Genomic DNA, 15,772 nt, shown 5'->3' on the forward strand with positions numbered 1-15,772 from the left:
AAATAGTGCCATGGGATCTTTTACATCCACTTGCGAGAGCAGACGGGGCCTCAGTTTAACGTCTCATCCGAAAGACGGCACCTCCGACAGTGCAGCACTCCTTCAGCACTGCACTGGAGTGTCAGCCTAGATTTGTGTGCTCAAGTCTCTGGAGTGGGACTCGAGCCCACAACCTTCTGACTCAGAGGCGAGTGTACTACCCACTGAGCCACAGCTGCCACTAATAAGTGAAGGGGTGAATGGTATAGGGTGAATGGTGTGGGAGTGAATGGGTGTCGGGGTGAATGGTGTGGGAGTGTATGTTATAGAGAATAAGGTAAAAGGTGATGGGTATAGGGTGAATGGTATAGGAGTGAAGGGTGCAGGGTATAGGTTATGGGGTGAATGGTGAATGTTACAGGGTATAGGGTGAATGGTACAGAGTGAATGCTGAATGGTATAGGTTCTAGGGTGAATGTTATAGGATCTAGGGTGAATGCCATTGGGTGAATGCTGAATGGTATAGGGTCTGGGGTGAATGTTATAGGGTAGAGGGTGAATGCTGAATGGTATAGGGTCTAGGGTGAATGCTGAATGGTATAGGGTCTAGGGTGAATGTTATAGGGTAGAGGGTGAATGCTGAATGGTATAGGGTCTAGGGTGAATGCTATTGGGTGAATGCTGAATGGTATAGGGTCTAGGGTGAATGTTATAGGGTAGAGGGTGAATGCTGAATGGTATAGGGTCTAGGGTGAATGCTGAATGGTATAGGGTCTAGGGTGAATGTTATAGGGTAGAGGGTGAATGCTGAATGGTATAGGGTCTAGGGTGAATGCTATTGGGTGAATGCTGAAGGTATAAGGTCTAGGGTGAATGTTATAGGGTAGAAGGTGAATGCTGAATGGTACAGGGTCTAGGGTGAATGTATATGGTGAATGACTCAGTACTGGAGGCTGGCTCACGCGCCTCTGGGACTGGTTCCTGTTTCAGACTCGCTGCGAATCTCGCGCTGCACAAGATGGTCTCCGAGCCCGGAGTGGGCTTTATTGGCGCCGTCTGGCTCGTTTTCGCCGCGATGTTTCTTTTCTTTGTGATTTTTCACAATATGTGGTCGGGTTCCGGGATCTTTTCGCTTTTATTTCAGGATTTCATGCGTTACGGTAAAAGCAAACAGTATTTCTTCCTGCGGCCGCCCTGGCTCCAGCGCTTGGACCTTCCGAAAAGGTAAAGGTAACTCCCGACCTGTGCAGCCCCTGCAAAGCGAGAGCAAGACGTTATTAAAGCACAGGTTCTTAACTCTTACTCGTTCGCCAGAACAGCATTTCATTTACTGACTGACCGGAAGTTCAGGATGTGCCACAGAGCTGTTACTGCTCATGCGCACAGCTCAGGGATCGCTGCTCGAGACTTGTTCGACTCCAGAGACTTGAACACAACATCTAGGGTAATAGTTCAGAGCAGTACTGAGGGAGCGCTGCACTGTTGAAGGCCCCTTGTCTGGGATGACAAGTTAAACGGAGTCTGCCCACTCAGGTGGACATTAACGACCTCATGGCACTATTTTGAAAAAGAGCAGGGGAGTTTCTTCAACCAACATCACTAACGCAGATTATCTGGTCATGTACCTCATTGCTGTTTGTGGGATCTTGCTGTGCACAAATTGGCTGCCTTGTTTCCTACATTACAACAGTGACTGCACTTCACAAAGTGCTTTGGAATGTCCTGAGACTGAAAGGCGCTATATAAATGCAAGATTTTTTTGAAGAACTTGATCAACAAGGTAATAGCAACTCTAATTTTGGTATCGTCTCAGCGGAGGGCACTACATCGGCATCTCAGGTTCCTGGTGACTACTGCTGAAGTCCGTGTGGGTGGACAACAGGGAGCACAGGATTGGTGAAGGGTCCCAGACCGGAAACATTAACTCTGTTCCTTTCTCCACGGATGCTGCCTGGCCTGCTGAGTATTTTCAGCATTTTCTGTTGTTATTAGCACAGGATTGGGTTTGGCTGTGGCTTCTGTGGCCAAATACCTCACCAACATTGACTGTTCAGGCTGGCAAATTATGGATTGGTGAAGTACTGGGGGACTGCACTCTGGCATAAATACCTGCCTTCAGGGTTAAGTGGAAAGAAAACAAATGTGTAATGTTGGTTTTCACACATGGCCACAAGGGACACTTTCTGGTGATAACCAGGTGTTAATGACCACACCTCTGACCGTTTCTATTTGGCACTATATTGAGATTCTACTGTCTACATGCTGGTACTATTTTGAAGAGACCAGTATCTACTTTGCTGGGTAATTTCAGGTTCTTTTACCTTGATAGAGTGCTTTCAACTGCAGAAACAGGGAGGTTGATTTTCAACTTTGCTGCCTGTGTGGTCAGAGGGGATTGACTGCCTTCTGTAGAACCTGCCTGATTTTTGTTCTATTGAAATCAATATTGTACAGTACATTGCAGTTTATAACTTGGATAGTTTCACAATTATTAGATAGATTTTAAGAAAAGAATCAGCCAGACTTACTCGTCATAGGTGGCTGGGTAGTTTAATGGGTTCTTCTTAGGCAGTCCCTCGGAGCCGAGGATGACTTGCTTCCACATTAAAAATGAGTTTGCAGGTGACTGATGAGTCCAATGCGGGACCTACAGTCTCTGTCACAGGTGGGGCAGATGGTGGTTGAAGGGGCAGGTGGGTGGGGTGCTTAGGTTGATGTGCGCTCCTTGCACTGCCTGCGCTTGGCTTCCGCTTGCTCCCGGCGAAGAGACTCGAGGTGTTCGGCGCCTTCCCGGATGCTTCTCTGCCACTTTGTGTAGTCTTGGGTCAGGGATTCCCAGGTGTCGATGGGGATGTTACACTTTTTCAAGGAGGCTTTGAGGGTGTCCTTGAAGCGTTTCCTATGCCCAGCTGGGGCTCTCTTGCCGTGTCGGAGCTCCGAGTAGAGCACTTGTTTTGGGAGTCTCGTATCGGGCATGCGGACAATGTGACCCGTCCATCGGAGCTGATTGAGTGTGGTCAAAGCTTCGATGCTGGGGATGTTGGCCTGAGCAAGAACACTGATGTTGATGCGCCTATCCTGCCAATGGATTTACAGGATCTTGCGGAGGCAGCGTTGGTGGTACCTCTTCAGTGCTTTGAGGTGCCTGCTGTACATGGCCCATGTCTCTGAGGCATATAGCAGGGCGGGTATCACTGCTGCTCTGTAGACCATGAGCTTAGTGCCGGGTTTGAGGCCCTGGTCTTCAAACACTCTCTTCCTCAGGCGACCAAAGGCTGCACTGGTGCACTTCATCGTCGACATCTGCCCTTGTTGACAGTAGGCTCCCGAGGTATGGAAAGTGGTCCACGTTGCCCAAGGCCTTGTCGTGGATTTTGATAATCGGGGGGCAGCACTGTGTGGCGGGGGCAGGTTAGCACGCTGTCCTTTTCATCTCTGGGTTTCAATCCACCTCAGACTAATGGGATGAAAGTTTCCTGTGACAGTTGTAAGGATTCTAGAGTGAAATGAGTTAGTGAACCCAACTCAGTTCTCAGTGAGCACGAGGGGTAACATTGCCTGTAATTCAGCACTAAGTGGTACAAGCAGGTCATAAACAGCTTCTATAGGAAGCAGAAAAATCTGGAATTGGTACAAATGGGATGCCCTTCTGTGATGGCAGTTACAAAGAGTAAAGTAGAAGGACCTTTATATCCCATTTACTTTAATATGTTTCTGCTGATGGCAGAGCAATACATTCAAGATGGCAACTACCTCCAGAGGTTCCAAGGCCCACCTGAAGCGGTGGATTCTACAGGAGCCATTATTTCTGGCTGCCAGTGGGACCAATGGCTATCCAGATCAACACTTTATTTCCACAGGGGAAAGAATAGAGGCTAGGAAACAAAAGTCATGGATGTAGACTTTAGTACAACTGTACTTGTATGTGCACAGATTAGTATTGTCTAGTACTGTGGAATCTTGCCATCCAGTGTAAATGGGAAGTTTCCACAGCACCCAGATCTTTGGGCAATATTACAGAGATGTGTCCTGAAGTATTCTGCAATATAAATAGGCCTTAATTCCGCTTCATGTCTGTGTTGTACCTGACTTGAGAGTACGGTGGTCAAAAGTGGAAATTGTATCACAATAAAAGTTACATTAAAAAAAAAGATTTTCTCCTCCCTTTGAACCTTAACCAGACTGATGCAGTAGAAATACAGTATTCCTGCTGCAAGGGTCCTAAGTAACATAAGTTTAAGCAGTTTCAATCTATTTTCTGGTGTTAACAGCACAAAACTGACCACGATGTGGCACAACGTGGCACTAAATTGGCAGTCCAACTGAGACAGATCTGTAAGAATGTGGAAATAGAAAAAAAAATTAACTAATGAATGTGAATTTGGGTCTAAGCCAATTTGCTGGGTCAGAGCAACGTATGCTATTCTGCATTATACTATGCTGTAAGATGACCTTTGGGAGTTTATTCCTGATATCAGGTGTAAAAAGCAGAAAATATTTAATTCCCAGCACTTAATTTCTGTACTCACATAGCAACAGATGTTTTTAATTAAAAATATTTTGTTCTTAGATATGGTTACAGTTAATAGGATGACTTTGCTTTTCTACTTTTTCTACAGATGGTTTGCTCATTTCTACGTGGTTTCAATGATCTGGAATGGCCTTCTACTTGGAATTACTTGCCAAAGTCTTTTTTTGGGTCACCCTTTCCCAATATGGCTTCAGAGACTTCTCAGCTTCCTTTGTGGAAGTGTATTACACTTAAACTCTGGCAAGTATTAAAGTACTTTTTGTTACTACACAAAAAAACCAAATTATCGGGCTGATTATAAATGGGACAGTGCATTGACAACACTGGGTATTAAGGAATAATTATCCCCATAGAGCTATACCCTTTTGAAAATAAGACTCCCAGTTCTTTCAAATACGAAATCAGAAGAATGGGGGACATCAATTCGGCAAATGCAAAATAAAATTGATCTATTGGAATTGGATAACAAGAAGTTAGTATAAATTATCCAGCACGCATTAAGAAAGTTTATCTTTATGGTACAATGTAATTTCAGTAAAGTTAAATTTAAGCAAACATTCTCGCTAATTTATATTGGAATGAGTAAACCAAATGTCTGTGTTTGACACTTGACATAAGAAAACTACTAGGCACTTGGCCTGAGTATTAAACCAGGCTTTAATCAACTGTTTTTCAACATGGCGATCTAGTTGTGTCCTTCACTAGTTCCTGTTAAAGAATGTCCTGAGCAAGCTGGGCCCATGCCCGAGTATTTATACTGTCCCTGGACAACACCACCAGCAGGCCGCCCGGTATTATTTCATAAGTAATTTCCACATGAATGACCAGATTCATGTCAACACTACTCCTGAACTTTGATAACATTGGCCCAGAATTTGCAGTGGGTAATTACAGAGAACTGTCAGCGTTTGCTGTTATTACCCCTCTGAAACTGACTAACTTCAGGATTTAACGCATGTGCATCTGAACTTGGAAATCCTGAAGTTGCGGTCAGTCATTCACTGCTCCGACACAGGCTGCGCTGTGGACCACCACCCCCCACCCATAGTCGGCAATCAGTGAAATCAGTGAATCTAACGAAAACATGGGCTTTTCCACAGTAATATCGCTGTTAAATACCCTATTAAATGTTAAGCTTTCACAATGTTAGTGGCTTGGAAATTGCGGTCAGAGGCTTGCTGCCGGCGTATGCCTCCAAACTTAAAAAAACATATATGAACTTACCTGGTGTCTCCAGAGCTTTGAACTCTTGCGGTCCTGGGCCTGAAGGCGTATGCCTGTGTAAAGGCCTATGGATCCCAGGGACACATGTGGTTCGCAAGCCCCATAAGCATAATAGAAATCACCAAATAAATAAAATTTCACACCACTTAAATAAAAATAAATGATCACATGTTCAAAATTAATTAAAAGACCCTTTAATTAAGCATTTAAAATAAAACTTTAATTTTTTGAAAAATAAATGTGAACATTTTAAGACTGGCAAAAATTTACCGAAACTTATTTTAAATGTATGTGAATGTTTAAATCATTTAAAAAAAAACTTATTTTAACATTTATTTTAACCCATACGCTGATAAAAGAAGGCCTGCTTTTACCGGGCGTAAGGGTTTCGTGGGCATTCGCTGGGCAGTAGTTGGGCAAATAGCCCGACTCTGCCCCAGAGAAAGTAGCAGATGCGGTGGATCTGTCCAAGCGAAACTTGGCAGATCGCAAGTTCTGGGTTTTCACGCATGTGCAACGCATGCAGAAACACAGAACTTGCAGGGCCATTCTGAAGGCACCATAAAATCCGGGCCAATGTTCACAACCAGTGAAGTACTTTTGAAATGTAGTCACTGTTGTAATGTAGGGAAACGCAGACATCAAATTGCGTGTAGCAACATCAAACAGTAATGAGATAAATTTCTTTAATGATCTGTTATAGTGATTTTGATTGGCTAAATGTTGACCAGGCCACTGGGAGAACTCTCATGATCCTCTTTGACTGGTATCATGGAATCTTTTATGTCTACCTAAAAGGATGGAACACATCTCATCTCAACTATGGTACCGCCGACAGCACAGCAATCTCTCAGTACTGCATTTAAATGTCAGCACAGATTATGTGCTCAAGTCTCGAATGGGACTTCTGACTTTCTGACTCAGAGGCAAGAGTGCTACTACTGAGTCAAGGTAAACACCACTATTGGAGAAATATGAACAAAACCAAGGACTGGTTGATATTTTAAACATTTTTAAAAATAACTTTGTTTCTTTTTCAGGTGATGAATTGTCTGTTCTATTGGTTCAAATGATGTTGTGCATACAGGCTGTTCGACGTTTTATAGAGTGCTTCTTTACCTCGGTGTATTCAAATGGAGTCGTTCATCCAGTACAATATTGCTGGGGTTTGGTTTATTATGTACTTGTTGGTTTAACAGTGCACTGTGAAGGACCCCTTCTTGGAACGAAAGGTGGGTTTTCATATACTTCATTTAAATATGTAGGCGGATAGCTTATATTTAATTGACTTTGGTTAACACCAAAAGTTATAAAATAAAATGGCTATCTTCTGGGCATAAGGCATAAATACTTTATGCCAACTTCCACCTCCGTAACAGCGCCTGACTCCACACCTGCCTCAGCTCATCTGCTGCTGAATCCCTCATCAATGCCTTTGTTACCTCGAGACTCGACTATTCCAACACTCTCCTAGCTGGCCTCCCATCTTCTACCCTCCATAAACTTGAGCTCATCCAAAACTCTGCTGCCTGTATCCTAACTCGCACCAAGTCCCGTTCACCCATCACCCCGTGCTCACTGATCTACATTGGCTCCCGGTCCGGCAACGTCTCAACTTCAAAGTTCTCATCCTTGTTTTCAAAACTCTCCATGGCCTCGCCCCTCCCTATTTCTATAACCTCCTCCAGCCCTACAACCCTCCGAGGTCTCTGCGCTTCTCCAATTCTGGCTTCTTGCGCATCCCCAGTTTTAATCGCTCCACCATTGGCGGCTGTGCCTTCAGCTGCCTGGGCCCTAAGCTTTGGAATTTCCTACCTAAATCTCTCCACCTCTCTATCTCTCCCTCCTCCTTTAGACACTTATTAAAACCTACCTCTTTGACCAAGCTTTTGGTCATCTGCCCTAATATCTCCTTTGTTTGAGAACGCTCCTGTGAAGCATCTTTGGACATTTTACTGTGTTAAAAGCACTATATAAATGCAAGTTGTTGTTGAAAGAACTTTTGTCTCCTACCCAACAGTTAAATTTTTCTCTGAAGGTCTAGCACTTCCTTCTCCATGTCAGCATTTGTTCTTCCTTTCAATTTCTGCTACTGCGTATCAAATTTGCTTTTACCTTGGGTGGCTTTATGTCACTCGTTTTGTCAATCGTTCATATCTCCTATTTTTATATCTCCCTCCAAGTGTGTAAACTTAACCTTGAAGAATATAAGGATCTTGTTGCTTTCTAAGAAACAAATAATGTCTTCTGGTTTCAAAGGAATGTCTTAGCTACATGTACCCAACTAATTCCTGTCACAGTTTAGAAACAAAGGCCTAGAAATTCGGTGGCGCCCCGTTTGGGGTGCCAGTCTCGCCTGGGCGCCGGAAGTTCCGCCCCGGAAGGAGCCGCGAGCGCCAGCCCGATATTCAGTTTCAGCACCCCAAACGGAAGCGGGGCGCTGCTCGAGGCGCTCCGCGCCCCTCTTAGGGCGCTGCAACTGAAAATCGCAGCACAACGTGCTGCAGCGCCACACGCTGCGGCACGGCGCACTGCGGTACAGCAGGCCTTCCTCCCCTTCTTAAAGGGGAGGGGCCTGCTGCAGCGCGATCGGAGATCGCGAGTGCCGGCAAAAGAGCCCGGCACCGAGGAGAAGTGCCGGGCTCTTGGGACACAGCCAGCACTACCCGGGGGGGTACTCAGGAGGCCGGGGACGGCAGCGCGGAGAGGTGCTGGCAGGCGGCCAACAACAAAAATGGCCACCCCGCACCTCCTTTAATTTGCGCCTCTACCGCCGCAGGTAGGCCCCCCTGAACCGGTCGCAAATTGCGACCGGCGCGACCAAATATCGCGTTCGGGGCGGTAGCAGGGCGCTGCGCACACTGATGACGTCATCGGTGGCGACACAGCGCAACAGGCTAACGCCGCCATTAGCGCCCCGCTAAATTTCGTGGGAGGCGCGGCTAGTGGCGCTAACACCACTAAGTGCCCTCTTTGGGTGCTAACTGGTGGCGCAGCCCACCAAATTTCTAGGCCAAAGTGCTTTCCTCCTCTCCACCTATATATATAAAAGGATATGTCTCTCTGTCCGTCTCTCTGTCCGTCTCTCTGTCCGTCTCTCTGTCCGTCTCTCCGTCCGTCTCTCCGTCCGTCTCTCCGTCCGTCTCTCCGTCCGTCTCTCCGTCCGTCTCTCCGTCCGTCTCTCCGTCCGTCTCTCCGTCCGTCTCTCCGTCCGTCTCTCCGTCCGTCTCTCTGTCTGTCTCTCTGGCCAGCTATACAATCAAAAGTTATAGAGCGTACCTACACATATGTTATATCAAAAGAAAGCTCATCATTACAGGACTCTTGTAGGTGTATTTACTTTTTGCTCGGACAAAAATTGTGCCGACGGTCGGACAAAAATTGTGCCGACGGTATCCAAAAAATGTTCAAAATTCCTCTCATTATCCGCTCATTTGCATCGAGTGGGGGCGGGTTCAATGTGTGTGCGGGCGGGCCATCCTACAGTTGAGTGACGTGATGATTGACCAATCCTACAGTTCAGTGACCTGATGGTTGACCAATCGGTGCGTGTGTGGGCGGGCCATATCATTCTGAACCGAGGTGAGTCGCCGCCATCTTGATTCCAAACTTTTCATTTCTTTTTCCCGCTTTCTGCGTCTTTAAAAAAAAAAGTTGCTTTTAAAACACATGGGCCTAGAAATTCAGTATAGCCATTTTTGGGGCGGTAAAGTCGGGCGGCCGCTAAAGTTTGCGCCCGGCGCAAAGTCGCGCCCCCTTCGCCGATATTCAGTCGCATCGCCCCAAGAGGTTGCTGCTGCGCAAAAACAGGCGATGCACGACTATCTTTAGGCGCTATGCCGGCGGTGCTGAGCAATAGCCCCGAGGCCGGGCGCAGCGCAGGTGCGGCGAGTTCTTGATTGACGGCAGACACTCTGGCGCCGGTCATCTCTTAAAGGGGGAGGGTGGATTTGTTTGCCTGCCACGCCCTGCACACTGCAGCCCTCAACCTAGGCCTGACCACTTCAGCTTCACCTGTACAACGCCCAGGACTATGGAGAAGGCCAGGGAGAGAGCGCAGCGCTTCAGCGACGGTGACCTGAGGGTGCTGGTTGGCGGAGTGGAGCGCAGGCGCCAAGTTTTGTTCCCAGAAGGTGGCAAGAGGCCGCTGCCCAGTGCCTACCGGAAAGCCTGGAGGGAGGTGTCCAACAGGGTGTCTTCCAACAGCGTGGTTGCCAGGACTCCTGTGCAATGCCGGAAGAAGTTCAACGACCTCACTCGGGTTGTCAGGGTGAGTACCCTTTCCAGTGTCCTCCTCATCCTTGCATGTGCACCTCACATTATGGGCAAAGGGACCTGAAAGCCCTAATGGCCAGCACTCATCCATCAGCTATGGGACTGGCATGAAAATCAATTGCACATTCAGCACTTTACACACTGTCCAAGCTATTCGACCATGGGAGGCATTGCAGACAAGATCAGGGCTACACACTGTCCAAGCTATTCGACCATGGGAGGCAGTGCAGACAAGATCAGGGCTACACACTGTACTAGCTATTCGACCATGGGAGGCAGTGCAGACAAGATCAGGGCTACACACTGTACTAGCTATTCGACCATGGGAGGCAGTGCAGACAAGATCAGGGCTTCACACTGTACTTAGAGGCCGTCCTTTCTCTTGCAGGCCAAGGTTGCGCACAACCGGCGCAACCGAACTGAGACCGGGGGACCTCAAAGAGCTCTCCGACCTCGACCAGCGTGTGGAGCGCATTATGGGAGGCCGGCTGATTGGCCCCGTCGCCAGTGGAGATGCCGACCCTGTTCTGTGCACCAATGGTAAGGGCATCACCTTTGGACCTCTCTCGTTCCACTTGCGCATCAGATCAGCATCCTTTGCCACTGTCCGACCAATGCGGTGAATGGCACCACTCATGCCTCCCTCGCTGCCGCCCTGTCCTCACTCTAAAGCTACTCTTGTGCCTTCCTGCTTTCAGATGGTGAATCGCCAGGTGAGGAGGCGGGCCCTCAAGCTGCCACTGTCAGCCCTTCGGAAGACGAGGAGGAGGAAGAGGAAGCCGGCCCATCAGTGCCACCCTCAGCCGCGCCAGCCCATGGCGATGTAGGGGACACGTCTTCCCTGGAGGGGAGCCGGGGGGAAGGGTCGGAGGAGAGTGAAGCTCAGGGGCCCAGCGGCCTGCAGCAACGCGGGAGGGGTGGGGAAGCTCGGCGGACTTCTCCCCAGAGGGTGAGTGCGGCCTCCGGTCCTGCGACGGTGAGCGCAGAGGAGGTGCGCCTCCTAGAGGAAATGGCCGTCCAGGCTGAGCGCAGGCACACTGAGCTCATGGCTGCAGTGGCAAGGATGCCTGACTCCATAGAGTCACTGGCAAGGAGTGTGCAGGAATTCGGGGCAGCACAGGCCAGGAGTCTGCAACAATTCAGTGCAGCACAGGCCAGGAGTCTGGAACAATTCAATGCAGCACAGGCCAGGAGTCTGCAGGACATCGCGGCAGCACAGGCCAGGAGTCAGCAGGACTTCGCGGCAGCACAGTCGGCTTCTAGCCAAGTGCTCAGTCGTGCCGTCCATTCACTGGCTGGTGTCATTCGGACACAGACCAGGGCCACACGGGCACTAACTGCTGCCACCCTCGCTGGATCAGCCAGGCTTCGCCAGGGCACTCGCCGCGCAGCAGCAGCCCAGCAGTCTGTCCTTCAGCTGTTTGCTGCGCATGCTGCAGTGCTGGCCCGTGCGAGTGCCAATGTGTCAGGCGACCAGCGAGCACCTGCGATCTGCCAGGTTGCCACCATTCCTGCAGCCGACACTGCCACTCCGCCATTGCAGCTGCCACGAGCTGCTGGACAGACTGCTGCCGCCCAGCCAGAGTTGGAGCAGTCAGCAGCCGGCCACTCCAAGGCCAGAGCTGGTGCAGGCCGACCCCCAAGGGCATCTGCTGTCTCGCCATCTGCCCCTCAGCAGCCTTCCCCCAGCCTTGCTGCAGCCACTGGGCTCCCATTGAGGAGGAGCAGCAGGGCGGGCAGGGGCCAGGCAAGGATGCGCAAGGCACCGCCCTCGCAGGGCAAAAAGTAGAGGTATGCACAAATGCCTGGTGCTTGTTCTAAGGCCGACAGTGGTGCAGTTTTTGGGTAAGGCCGAGACTGGTGTCTTTCTTTCTTTTTGTAAGGCCGAGACTGGTAGTTTTGTGTTTTTGGAGGGGGCTTCTCCACATGAGCATGTAATGTGGGAAAGGCAGAGGTTTTCAATAAATTATTGTTGTTAAATTGCAGTGTGCATGGTTTTTTGGTTAAGTCCTGGTTGCCCTGCTCGGCTGAGGGCTTGTGGAGCGGCTACATTCATCTGAGAGGGGGCCTAGAACCGACGTTCAATAAGCCGGCGACGGGCGGCCCTTGCACTTTGTGCCTTCCTCCTGTGCTGGTCCTCCTCCTCCTCCTCCTCCTCCTGCTCCTCCTCCTCAGGTGGTCCTCCAATCTGTGGTGGCAGTGGCTGAGTCCTGCGGATAGCCAGGTTGTGCAGCATGCAGCAAACGACCACGAAATGGGAGACTCGCTCCGGCGAATACTGGAGGGCTCCACCGGAACGATCCAGACAGCGGAACCGTTGCTTCAGGACGCCGATTGTTTGTTCGATGATGTTCCTGGTCGCTTGATGGCTCTCGTTGTATCCCTCTTCAGGAGTGCTGGGCGCACGGAGCGGTGTCATCAGCCAGGTACACAAAGTATAGCCTTTGTCCCCGATAAGCCATCCTCGTGGGTGAGGCTGGGCCTGGAACGTGTCTGCCACAGAAGTCTGTCGCAGGATGAAGGCATCGTGGCTGCTGCCTGGAAAGCGGGCATTGACAGCTAGGATGAGCTGCCTGTGGTCACACACCAGCTGGACGTTCAGCGAATGGTAGCCCTTCCGGTTGCGGTAATCCTCGGCATTCTCCAGAGGTGCCCGCAAAGCCACATGCGTGCAGTCAATGGCGCCCTGCACCATGGGGAAGCCCGCGAATGCTGCAAAGCCCATTGCACGCTGTTGCTGCTTGGCAAGGGCCATGGAGAAGGAGATGAACTGACGTCTCCTTTTGAAAAGGGCATTGGTCACCTGGCGGATGCAGCAATGCACGGCGAACTGGGAGATGTTGGCAATGTCCCCAGTAGCGGATTGGAAGGAGTCGGTGGCGTAGAAGTTGAGAGCCACCGTCACCTTCACTGCCAACCGACAGAGATGTCCTGCTCCTCAGCTGTGGCTGCAGATCACCGCCAAGCAGCTGGCAGATCTCTGTGACCACGTCCCTTCTGAATCGCAGCCTCCGAACACACTGCTCCTCAGACATGTTGAGATAGGAGAACTGCTGGCGGTATACCCTGGGTGGGTAAGGCCTCCTTTGCCGACGCCTGTTGCCCCCTCTCCGTCTAGCCAGGGCTGCCACTCTCTCACGGCGTCTGTGAGCCCTTTGGATGTAATTGAGAAAGCCAGCATTGACACCCATTGCAGCCCCCATAATATGCTGGCAAACAATGAGATGTCAATGAAGGCAAAGACTAGTGGAAAGCTGTGGCCTGAAGCCAGAAGTACCTGTCCGAGTGTTGGGCCAAAGCAGAAAGCTATCTACCTTGGTCTCTCTCCAAAGATCCGTTTCGCAAGAAGGTGTGCTGCGAAATGGCAGCCTTTTATATTGCAGGAGGAGTGCCCTTTAATTTGCGCCCCCCCGCGCCCCGCATCGGCTGAGCACCGTTCCACTCTAACAGTCGCTAGGGGCGCCAGGCGCACAATGGGGCGTCGCCACTGAAGTTCCGGTTGGGGGCGCACAAAGGGCGTTGCACGAGGAAATGACGTCATGATCTGCGCGCGCAGCTGAGCGCTGCGCAAAGACTGCGCCGCCGCTAAATCTCAAGTGAAGTTGGGGCGAGGCGCAGTTCGCGCTGCGCCCGGGCGCTACCCGCCTAGCGCCCGACATCTACTCCTCCTAAGGCGCTAGCGGCTGGCGCAACCAACTGAATTTCTAGGCCATACTGTTTTTAAAAAAAGTTAATTACTTTCTAAATCTTTTATCTAATCTCATGAATTTTCCTACCTTTCCCCGTTTTTGCAGGTAGCCCTCGAAGCCTGGGCGTCTGTTGCCAGCCATGCTGGACCCTAGGCAATTGTTTTGTGGCAAGCTCTTCCCACCACCCCCCCCCCCCTCCATCGCTGGGCCCGATTCCGAACCAGCGCCAGCCATCTTGAAAAGGCTGCTGGGCTCACTGCAACCTCCTCGCGCTAAATTCACGCTCGCGATGCACGGCGCATGCGCACCTCCACACAGAGCGCGGCCAGAGGGAAGCGAGCGGGTTAGCGTAGGGGGGGGGGAGCGTAGAGGGCTACCGCAGCAACCTGGCTCGCCAGCCGCAATCGGCCGTCTCAAGCCGCTCCGGCCCGGTCCCGGAGATCGGGAGGCGGAGAGGGGAGGAGGGTTACCAAGGCAACCGGGCCAGGCCAGCCGCAATCGGCCGTCTCAAGCTGCATCAGGCCCGGCCTCGGGAGGGCGGGGCTCAGGCTGACCGGGGCGCTGCGCTCGGCATGTCAGTGCGTGGGGCGGCATGGAGCTCAGCGGAGCCATCGCCGGCAGAGGGGAGACAGTCTGCTGGCTCCCCCCTCCCTTTCTCCCCCACCCCTCCCCTCCTCTCCCTCCCCTCCTCTCCCTCCCCTCCTCTCCTTCCCCTCCTCTTTCCCTCTTCTTCCCTTTCCTCTTCCCCTTCCCCTCCTCTCCCCCCCCCTCTCTCCCCCCCCCTCTCTCCCCCCCCCTCTCTATCTCCCCCCCCTCTCTCCCCCCCCTCTCTCCCCCCCCTCTCTCCCCCCCCTCTCTCCCCCCCCTCTCTCTCCCCCCCTCTCCCCCCCCCCCCCTCCTCTCCCCTCTCTCTCCCCCCTCTCTCTCCCCCTCCTCTCATCCCCCCCCCTCTCCCCCCCCCTCTCTCCCCCCTCTCTCCCCCCCCCCCTCTCTCCCCCCCCCCTCTCTCCCCCCCCCTCTCTCTCCCCCCCCCCCTCTCTCCCCCCCCCCTCTCTCCCCCCCCCTCTCTCCCCCCCCCTCTCTCCCCCCCCCTCTCTCCCCCCCTCTCTCCCCCCCCCTCTCTCCCCCCCTCTCTCCCCCCCTCCACCCCCCCTCTCCCCCCCTCTCTCTCCCCCCCCTCTCTCTCCCCCCCCTCTCTCCCCCCCCTCTCTCCCCCCCCTCTCTCCCCCCCCTCTCCCCCCCCTCTCTCCCCCCCCCTCTCCCCCCCCCCCCTCTCTCCCCCCCCTCTCTCCCCCCCCCCCTCTCTCCCCCCCCCTCTCTCCCCCCCCCTCTCTCCCCCCCCCTCTCTCCCCCCCCTCTCCCTCCCCCCCCTCTCCCTCCCCCCCCCTCTCCCCCCCCCCCTCTCCCCACCCCCCTCTCCCCCCCCTCTTCCCCCCCCTCTCCCCACCCCCCTCTCCCCCCTCCCCCCCCTCTCCCCTCCCCCCCCCTCTCCCCTCCCCCCTTCTCTCCTCCCCTCCCCTCCCCCCCCTCTCCCCTCCCCCTCCCTCCCCTCCCCCTCCCTCCCCTCCCCCTCCCTCCCCTCCCCCTCCCTCCCCCCCCTCTCCTCTCCCCTCCCCCCCTCTCTCCCCCCCTCTCTCCCCCCTCTCTCCCCCCCCCTCTCCCCCCCCTCTCTCCCCCCCCCTCTCTCCCCCCCCCTCTCTCCCCCCCCCCCTCTCCCCCCCTCCCCCCCCCTCTCCCCCCCCCTCTCCCCCCCCCTCTCCCCCCCCCTCTCTCCCCTCCCCCCTCTCTCCCCCCCCTCTCTCCCCCCCCTCTCTCCCCCCTCTCTCCCCCCCCCCTCCCTCCACCCCCCTCTCCCCCCCCCTCTCTCCCCCCCCCTCTCCCCACCCCCCTCCTTCCCCCCCCCTCTCCCCACCCCCCTCTCCCCCTCTCCCCCCCTCTCCCCTCCCCCCCCTCTCCCCTCCCCCCTTCTCTCCTCCCCTCCCCTCCCCCCCCTCTCCCCTCCCCCTCCCTCCCCTCCCCCTCCCTCCCCTCCCCCTCCCTCCCCCCCTCTCCTCTCCCCTCCCCCCCTCTCCCC

At 53.0% G+C, this 15,772-nt stretch overlaps 1 protein-coding gene across 2 annotated transcripts in view; it reads left to right on the top strand.

Annotated features, from left to right (window-relative positions):
* Nucleotides 1-878: 878 nt before the first annotated feature.
* srd5a3 (steroid 5 alpha-reductase 3) overlaps nucleotides 879-15,772 on the top strand; it is a 35,727-nt gene continuing 20,833 nt past the window's right edge. The window contains exons 1-3 of one of the 2 annotated variants that reach the window (XM_085970040.1): nucleotides 879-1,203; nucleotides 4,599-4,750; nucleotides 6,775-6,966. In XM_085970040.1, the coding sequence (XP_085826166.1) occupies nucleotides 902-1,203; nucleotides 4,599-4,750; nucleotides 6,775-6,966 (646 nt within the window). In that variant the 5' untranslated portion in view covers nucleotides 879-901. Of the gene's footprint in view, nucleotides 1,204-1,770; nucleotides 2,281-4,598; nucleotides 4,751-6,774; nucleotides 6,967-15,772 lie in introns of those variants that run through there. The other variant, XM_085970045.1, reaches the window with a different exon arrangement.

This window comes from Somniosus microcephalus, chromosome 2, assembly GCF_052327205.1.
Source record: "Somniosus microcephalus isolate GS21.2 chromosome 2, FLI_Smic_1.0, whole genome shotgun sequence".
NCBI lineage: Eukaryota > Metazoa > Chordata > Chondrichthyes > Squaliformes > Somniosidae > Somniosus > Somniosus microcephalus.